This window comes from Macrobrachium nipponense, chromosome 5, assembly GCF_015104395.2.
Source record: "Macrobrachium nipponense isolate FS-2020 chromosome 5, ASM1510439v2, whole genome shotgun sequence".
Taxonomy (NCBI): domain Eukaryota; kingdom Metazoa; phylum Arthropoda; class Malacostraca; order Decapoda; family Palaemonidae; genus Macrobrachium; species Macrobrachium nipponense.
The window spans coordinates 24848427-24858426 of NC_061107.1; the positions used below are offsets into that span (position 1 = coordinate 24848427).

Below are 10000 nucleotides of genomic sequence, written 5' to 3' on the forward strand. Positions count from 1 at the left end.
GTTATTTTTTGAAAGGCTTATTCTTTGTGGTCAGGTCATGGTCTCCTTTTCACTTTTTCACGTTTTAGATTAAAAAAAATCAGATTGCAACTCCCATTAGCCTTTGTTTGAAAAAATAGGTGTAGTTTTCAGGAAAGGACATGAGCTGAACTGAATGAAACAAAAAAAGAAGAGAGAGAGAGAGAGAGAGAGAGAGAGAGAGAGAGAGAGAGAGAGAGAGAGAGAGAGAATCTAGGGAACATCGTCCTCCTGATCTGAGGTTGAAGGTGAACTCCATGACTTTGCTTTAGACCAAAAATGCAAAATGGACAACTACCCCACCAGCCTTTGCCAGCGTCCTACGCATTATGGCAGTGTATCTCTTTCTTTTGATCTTTTTTTCCAATGACGGATAAAAGTGAGGGCGTAATAGCTTTTATATAATGAAAATCAAAATGGACAGAGATTTCTCATGGTAAGAATTCTCATCACTTCATGAGAGAGTAAAACAGGCATTGAAAGTTGGAAGATTATAATACTCGAGGAATGTGGAAGCATCGGTAGACATCTGAAACTTATGTGGTGAAGGTATTGAAGATTTTACAGGACACCCCACCGGAAGGGCTAAGGCCAAGGTCATATTTAATTATTCAATGCTTCCCAACAGCATCAATGAATCCTGTGTCAAACAAAGCCGTCAAATTATCACTAAAGTTTTATTTAAATTTGGTCGTTTTTATTTATCACTCAAGTTTTATTTGGATTTGGTCACTTTTTATTTATCACTAAAATTTTATTTGGATTTGGTCATTTTTATTTCATTTTTCACTAAAGTTTTATTTGGGTTTTGGTCATTTTTATTTATAACTAAAATTTTATTTGGATTTAGTAATTTTTATTTATCACTAAAGTTTTATTTGGATTTAGTCGCTTTTATTTATCATTAAAGTTTTTTTTTGGATTTGGTCATTATTAACTGAAATTTATTTTTTTTCTCTCTCTCCCTTACACTGTCTTGTTTCACCCGGGCAGGTAACTGGTTCGGTTCTCGCCATAAAACTTATGTTCAGCGATAATATCCAGTTATTTATCTGGCGACATAGGAAATCAGATAATTTGCCTTTTTTCTATTCACTTTCAAGTTATTTAATTTTTGGTCGCAAAAAAAACAAAAAAAAGTCAAGCGATGAAATCTTGTGGCCTTGAAAAATAGAATGAAGCAAAATCTGAAGGAAAAGAAAAGTGATTTCGTAATGAACAGAAAAATAATTACATTATCTTATGTTTGCCGAGTGTGAATTTAATTGCGCGCTCTATTAATAAATATATATTAAACTAGAATCCAGCGTTAGGCCAGGTCAGGTCTTTTTAAAGAGGCTGCTTCCGTCTTCCCTCAAAACATCATGAATTGAAGTTTTTGAATGACTTTTTTATAGGATAATAGGGATCTCTAATACCATATAAAGTGTGCAGCTAAAGTCAACATCTAATAAGCTCATGTCGTATCACTTACAGAACATCGTGATGATAATAGAGGCATCGGTGATGTTGGCCGAAATGTGCGCATGCGCCGGGTCGGAAGTTGTAAGGCGACACGTGAGACGCGAATTCCGGTGCCTCTGTTCCAGTCCGCTTATGGTGAGCTGGTTAATCACCACGCCCTTCTCAGCAGAGGCCCAGGTCGTGTCTATCTCGACTCCCTCCAGAAGCCAGTCCAGGCTGAGGACCTTGGAATCCCCTGAAATAAGAAAAAAAAAATTCTTTTTTATTTTTATTTAATTTTTTTTTGTGACTCCTTCCAGAAGCCATTCCAGACTGAGGACCTTGGAATCCCCTGAAATAAGAAAAAAAATTATTATTTTTATTTTTTTTTTTTTTTTTTTTTTTTTACTCCTTCCAGAAGCCAGTCCAGACTAAGGACTGAGGACCTTGGAATCCCCTGAAATATGAAAATTTATTTATTTGTTTATTCATTTTTATTTTGACTCCTTCCAGAAGCCAGTCCCAGGTCTGAGAAATTGGAATCCCCTGAAATAAGAATTTTTTTTTTTTTTTTCTTTTTTTTTTTTTTTTTTTTTTAACTTCCTCCAGGAAAACCAGTCCAGACTGAGACCTTAGAATCCCCTGAAATAAAAAAAAAAATTATTATTATTTTTTTTTTTTTTTTTTTTATTTTTTTATTTTGACTCCTTCCAGAAGCCAGTCCAGACTGAGGACCTTGGAATCCCCTGAAATAAGAGAATTTATTTCTTTATTTATTTTTATTTTGACTCCTTCCAGAAGCCAGTCCAGACTGAGGACCTTGGAATCCCCTGAAATATGAGAATCTATTTATTTGTTTATTTATTTTTATTTTGACTCCTTGCAAAAGCCAGTCCAGACTTAGGACCTGGGAATCCCCTGAAATCAGAATTTTTTTTCTTTAGGGAGAAAATGGACCAATTTTCATTTGGTTATTTAAGACTTGCGCTTTGTTAAACTGAGAAAATCGAGAGACATCTCAATTATTAGCAATTTAAGTTTGCATATTATATTTATTATTTTGACCCAGAAGTACCCTTTGATAAATAAGGAATTGTTGTGAGAAATCTAAATAATTGATGAATGAACTTTACAGGTCACGTTTATTATAATGACCACCAATAGATGTCTATATATATGATGTCGTAAAAAAGTCTCTGTCAGAATTCACAGGTCCAAAGTCTGAATCAAACCCAAGAATCGGTCTATCCAGCATGATTCTCCAGTTGCCGGAAATGTTTACAACAAGTGAAATGATCTCAATCGTGTTCATTCAACTGGTGTGAACAGTTTCCAAATATTATAATGGGATCATTTGCCATGAATTTTTAACGAATTCTCTCATTAATTTGAGCAGCTTCGTTGATTTTCGAAGAATCGTTAATCAGTCCCAGTTAAATGAATTCCCATTTTTTATGTGTGTATGAAATGCTTTCATACTTCCATTTGAAGCTTATTTTAACTAAATGTTTCAAGCAAATAAAACCAAGGAAAGACATGAATTGTTATCATTTTCACAGAGGTCCTTTGCGTCACGTGTTATTGGAGCCGATGATGATGATAAAGATCAATATATAATTGATCCTTATTATACGGAGGACTTATGATAAGATTTTCCAAGGGTTTAGTATTAGGTAGTAAGTTGTCAACCTTCTTCAGTCCCTAAATGTTAAACCAAGATCTCACTGAAAGGAATTTCGTATTAGTAGCAGTATTTCTGATTATGTTACCACACGTTAAATTATTACCAGGGAAACGAAGGGTATGAAAAAGAATATAGTTTATGGAAATCCTTCGCTTACATCAAGTGGAAAAGCAGTATTTTTGGACTGAAATGTCAAGAGTAAATAACAGTTATTTGAACTTTAGAAGTTTCGCTGTTAAGGAAATAAGTTAAGGGGATATTGCTTAGGAAGTTTCTCTCTCTCTCTCTCTCTCTCTCTCTCTCTCTCTCTCTCTCTCTCTCTCTCTCTCTCTCTCTCGAAAATTTGAATAGGTGTAAATAGTTTTAAAGTAAAACGTCCAACACAGCATGCTCTCTCTCTCTCTCTCTCTCTCTCTCTCTCTCTCTCTCTCTCTCTCTCTCTTCTCTCTCTGGAGAAAATAATTTAAAGTAAGTAGTCCAACATATATAAAAAAAAGTTTTGGCCAGGTAGCAAAAGAAGGGCTCAATTTCAAAAGTATGTTTGAGGTCAAAAAGTCTCTATCCAAATCTGCCGAAGCCTAACCATTCGTTGATGCACTGAGAGGTATTCAGCTTTCACCTCTCGAGTACAGAATCTACCATGTTAAAGAGATGATCCCATTATACAAACGTTTCACTTGATACGTATGTGGGTTGTGGATCGACAGGGCTCCTCGTGCATTCAGCCAAAAAGATCTGACAATTCTTTTCTGTGGGAACTAACCTACACAAGTATTTTGGATGAGTCCTTTATAAAATACGGATATTTTCCTGGGTTTCTTCCCTTCTATAACAGGTGTATTTTTGTGGGTCTCTTCCCTTCTAAGACAGGTATATTTTCCTGGGTTTCTTCTCTTCTAAAACAGGAATATCTTCTTGGGTTTCTTCCTTCTAAAACAGAAACATTTTCCTGGCTCTCTTCCCTTCTAAAACAGGTATATTTTCTTGTTTTTCTTTCCTTCTAAAACAGGTATATTTTCCTGGTTTTATTCCCTTTTAAAACAGGTATATTTTCCTGGGTTTCTTCCCTTACAAAAATGTACATTTTTCTGGGTATCTTCCTTTCTAAAACAGGTATATTTTCATTGCCTTCTTCCTTCGAAAACAGGTACATATACTGGTTTTTATCCCTTCTTAAAAAAGGTATGTTTCTTCTTGGGTTTCTTCCTTCTAAAACAGAAACATTTTCCTGGCTCTCTTCCCTTCTAAAACAGGTATATTTTCTTGTTTTTCTGTCCTTCTAAAACCGGTATATTTTCCTGGTTTTCTTCCCTTTTAAAACAGGTATATTTTCCTGGGTTTCTTCTCTTACAAAAATGTATATTTTTCTGGGTGTCTTCCTTTCTAAAACAGGTATATTTTCCTTTGCTTCTTCCCTTCGAAAACAGGTACATTATCCTGGTTTTAATCCCTTCTTAAAAAAAGGTGTTTTCCTGGGTTTCTTCCCTCATAAAACAGGTATATTTTCCTGTGTTTGTTCCCTTCTGAAACAGGTATATCATTCTGGGTTTCTTCCCTTCTAAAACAGGTATATTTTCCTGTGTTTCTTCCCTTTTGAAACAGGTATATCATTCTGGGTTTCTTCCCTTCTAAAACAGGTATGTTTTCCTGTGTTTGTTCCCTTCTGAAACAGGTATATCATTCTGGGTTTCTTCCCTTCTAAAACAGGTATGTTTTCCTGTGTTTGTTCCCCTTCTGAACAGGTATAATCCATTCTGGGTTTCTTCCCTTCAATAACAGGTATATTTTCCTGTGTTTCTTCCCTTTTGAAACAGGTATATCATCCTGGGTTTATTCTCTTCTAAAACAGGTATATTTTCCTGGGTTTCACTGGAAAATCGAAATTCGTCGAGCTTTCTTTTAATTCCTCAAAATGTTGGAGGTTTTATCCAGGAGATGTGTGGTACGTATCCATTACAATGCTGAAAATAATTCAGACTATTCTTGAAAAGTTATGATTAGCTCCAGCATTACTCAGAGTGCCAAATCTTGTTCAGGCTCGCTCTTCGGGACAATGAACTGTTCAGGTTTTCATTTTGAGACGAAAAAATCTTTTGAGAATAGGGAATACTTCGAGCTGGTGTTGCATCTTGCTCATCCAACCAGTTATGGAATTTCAAGTCGATGTCAAATATATTTGCGTAAAAAGGTACAGAATAAAGGTAATAGGAAGCCAAAAGATTCTTGTACAGATATTTGATGAAGGTTCACGGATTTTAAGCCCATAGCAACGTTCAGACTATACTCTGTTTTTTTTCAGCTGTCCATCTGCCTTTGGTGTTTTTGTATGGTAACACTGCGTCCCGGGCTTTAGATAGTTACATTCAGCTTACATTCAACGGTTATAATAATATCCTATTTCGAATATTAACGGTGTAATTCGCATACAGTAAATTATTAAAACACTTTTCAGTTGCAAATGTACACCCAGATATCCTTTTATTTACCTAAAACTTACAAATAGCGTAACTATCTTAAGCCCGGGACGCAGTGTTACCATACAAAAACACCACAGGCGGATGGACAGATGAAAAAAAACAGAGCATAGTCAACGTCACACTTCTGCCAAAGCCGCTCAACAGTTAGTAAATCAACTGGTTCCATGAATGCATGTCAGTGCCTCCCTTATTAAATCTGCGGTGCTAGGACGTCGGATTTCATTTGCACTCGCCGCGACAAATCAAATCTTCACCAGTGTGTAACAGGAACCTGATTATACGGTCAAGATCACATAGAGAGTTCATGCATACGCAACTACCACACTTTGTAAGCATTTATTTACATCCCTTTCTGTTTTTCATTGAAATTTCGAAAAAATGCTCATTGGGTGACGCCCTGAAGTTGATTTACATTTCTCTCGAGCGCCACAGTGGCGTGGTCGGTTTGGTCTTAGACTACCACCTCGGTGGCCGCGAGTTCGATTCTCGGGCATTCCACTGAGGCGTCAGAGATGTGTATCTGGTGAGAGAAGTTCATTCTCCACGTGGTTCGGAAGTCACGTAAAGCCTTTGGTCCCGTTGCTGAAAAACCACTGGTTCCATGCAACGTAAAAACATCATACAAATAAAAATTTCTCTCTCTGACAAAGTAGATTTGTCAGCCAGCTGGAAGATATAAAAGGAGGTAGATTTTGCTCGAGATATTTCGTTTCGTTTCTGTATTCCCCGTTACCTTCTGTTACTCGTTTCTATTGAACGCCATATTCCTTTGAAGCTTGAACGTCAAGTCAATGACTACACCGGGCTTCTTCCATAGGGTCGATCTTTTAAATTATAATGATAGCACAAATGAATGAAAAACACCCTTAGGGGGGTAGTGCCGTCAGTGGCCCTCGTGCTATGCACTGTAGGCATTACTTAAGGTTCTTTGCAGCGTGCCTTCGGCCCCTAGCTGTAACCACTTTCGTTCCTTTTACTGTACCTCCTTTCATATTATCTTTCTTCCTCTTACTTCCCACCCTTTCCTAACACTTGATTCATAGTGCAACTGCGAGGTTTTCTTCCTGTCACACCTTTCAAAACCTTTTACTGTCAATTTCCATTTCAGCGCTGAATGACCTCATAGCCTAAATCCTATATTCAACTCAATTCAACTCAACAAATGAAACACTACTTCTCTCAAACTCATCTTGGAGGTAACGATAACAAGTGTCCAAAATAACAGCAACGAGATTGTAAAGTATAACGAAAAACAAGTCGAATTATTGATACGTTACGATAATGACATCTTGGGAAACAGTCAGGAAAAGACAAATAGTTAACTCTTACCATGATTGGCTTGACAAGCGAGAGAGAGGCTGTCGCCCTCCGCCAGCGGACCGACACTTGGGCCTTCCAAGGGCATGCCAGTGGTATCCGTCAATTCCACGTCATAGATCGTCTCTGTTCGGGGTGAAAGGTGATGGACAGATGGATCAGAATTTCATGTATACAGACTTAGCACATATGTGGAGCAATGTGTTTCTCCGTGTGTGCTTCATTTCCTATAAAGAAAGATCAGGCTTTTGTCCTAATTTTAATTCATGTTCAAACCCGTTGATCTTACTTCTAACTGGATATATAAATGCCTTCATATACCTGCGATTTTATAGAATTAATAGTACGCCCAGTAGCCAAGAGCCCATTATTGCATAAAATTAGCGTAATCTAATAAAGGTTAATTAATAATGGGGGAATATGAGTGTATTTCTGCAAAAAAGTATGCACGCTGCCAGCGTCTGTGAAAATTTACACACACACAAAACATTTCTATCTATGTATCTATCCATCTGTCAGTATATATATATATATATATATATATATATATATATATATATATATATATATATAGTGTGTGTGTGTGTGTGTGTGTGTGTGTGTGTTTGTGTGTGTGCGTGTGTTTTTTAGCAGTGGGATAAGCTTGCATTTACACATGATGATCCATCTATCAGTGTATGTGTATAGATATATATATATATATATATATATATATATATATATATATATATATATATATAATATATGTGTGTGTGTGTGTGTGTGTTTTAGCAGTGGGATGAGCTTGTATTTACAGCAGCAGTAAGATAAGTGATTGCGCCTTCGTTTATATTATAATCAATCCCACACGCCAACGGCTCTCCCCTTACCTGCAACGGTGAGGAGGAGTCTCTGCGTCCACGTAGGCGACAAGCGGAAGTGTACGCGACATCTATACTCGGCCTCGTCCTTCCGAGTGACTTCGCGGATCACGAGAGACGTCCCTCCTCCCCCCTCGAGGGACATCCTACTCGATCTCCTCTTCTTCCCGCCCGTGCGATCTCGCCCTCGAACCGAGTAGCTGTACAACCCTCCGTCTGCGCCGCTGAGCCATCCGGAGAGTTCTCGGGAGTTCCGGTCTCCTCCCTCGAAGGCGAGGTCAGGAGCCACTATCTGACATCCTCCTCCTCCTCCTCCTCCTCCTCCTCCTCCTGTTTCGTCGCTATTCCTCCTTCTCCTGTCTTGTAGCTTTCTTCCGAAGGTCGTCTCGCAAGATCGCTTTCCGCGGCTCTTCTTGATCTCGCTCTGGTCGTTCTTGTCCCGGGCGTCGTAACTGAAGGAAATCGTGGAATGAGTGAATAGACGCAAATACGCACATCCGTGACTGGTTTTTGTGAATGAAGGGACATATGAATGAATGAATGAATGAATGAATGGTAATGCATGGCGCAAAGTAGGGAAAGTGAGGGTAAGTGTAACTGAAAGATATTGTAATAGTAATCTTACTATAACGGCCGTTATGTCTGTCCGTCCTTCCGTCTGTTTCAATCATGGCCAAACGGCTGGTCCGATGAGCATGAAACTTGGCAGGCATATAGTAGGTACCCTTAAGATGGTGTATAATGAGGTTTCATCCTACCTCCCCCACATCAGAAGGGGCTGGGGGTGAGAAGGGATTCCCTGAAACGGGGCTGATTCTGCCCGTAGACTTTGTTACTTTACGAATTTATCATACATAATTTCTGTATACATATGACTTATCATTTGGAAGAAAATTCTATAGGGTAAACATCAGTGACATCAAAGAGGGTGGAGTTTAAGAAGGGGGTTGACAGAGAGAAAATGAGAGGGAGAGGAAGTGAGACAGAGTAGACAGGGTGTTAGGGAGAAGAAAGAGGAAAAGAGACAGGGAGGGTGAGAGAGAGAGAGAGAGTTGGCATTAGTGAGAAGAAAGAGACAGTGATGGGTGGAGAGAGAAAGAAAGAATAAGAGAAAGGAGCGAGAGGAAGAGGGAGAGAGAGTAGAGGGGGTGTTAGGTAGGAGAAAGATGGAAAGAGAGAGAGAGAGGAAGAGAGTTTATCGGTTGTCATTCAGAATTTTCCCCGGCAGTGCTGGGTTGGTCAGCTAGTATCACGTAATAGCAGTATAGGGAAGATATAGCAACACTAATATTAAAGTAATAGTATTATATAGGAATGATATAGTAATATAAAAGATGTAAAATTAATTGTCAATAATATAGACTGAACATCTAAAGAGCCATTATGAATTAATTCTTTTCAATTCATTTAAAACACACACACACACACACACACACACACACACACACACAGAGAGAGAGAGAGAGAGAGATTGCTAATGATTTCCCCTGCTCATATAAGAAAGTGGACGTACTTTGTCATAGATATATGTTTATCTAATTTAGTAATTGCTCTCTTGATGTGGCTTTGTAGAGGTCCTTTGGAAATTTTGTGGAAAATGTTGAGAGAGAGAGAGAGAGAGAGAGAGAGAGAGAGAGAAGAGAGAGAGAGAGAGATAGAGAGAGGAAGAGAGAGAGAGAGAGAGAGAGAGAGAGAGAGAGAGATAGAGAGAGGTAAAGAACAATAAAAATAATTACTTTTTAAATTAGAAAAAAGGTCCAGAAAAAGAAAAAAAACAAGAAATATCATGAAAAAAATCGAGTAATGAATAATATAAAATAATGATTTGTAGATTAGACGAATAAGCCACATGCATTTCTATCTTGGTAATGAATAAAAGTAGAGTGAGAAAATGATATTATTTCAATAATTTATGGATTTCATGACAATAAAATACTGGGAAAAATAGCATAGTAACACTGAGTAGGTCCTCTTTTATTTAGCGTATGGCTGGTGACCCGTTGGTGTCAATTGATTACAATAAATTTGGGTCCCAAATTCAATTTCGTGCGGACTACAGTTTTAACCTACATGTAACGTTCGACATAATTATTTCCTACAGTTCACTGGCGCATTTCGGAATACGCAGTAATCACATTCTCAGTTCTATTAAAAATGGGGGAAAAAGGCATTTCAATTTTTGTCAAAGAAAATAATTCATT

General features: G+C 37.7%; 1 protein-coding gene across 1 annotated transcript in view; it reads right to left on the reverse strand.

Moving 5' to 3' along the window:
• Window positions 1-10000, reverse strand: part of LOC135215257 (uncharacterized) — a gene marked incomplete in the record, with an annotated part of 184379 nt that overhangs the window by 33723 nt on the left and 140656 nt on the right. The window contains 3 exon segments of the mRNA XM_064249788.1: window positions 1493-1717; window positions 6952-7065; window positions 7809-8251. Coding sequence (XP_064105858.1) covers window positions 1493-1717; window positions 6952-7065; window positions 7809-8251 — 782 coding nt within the window.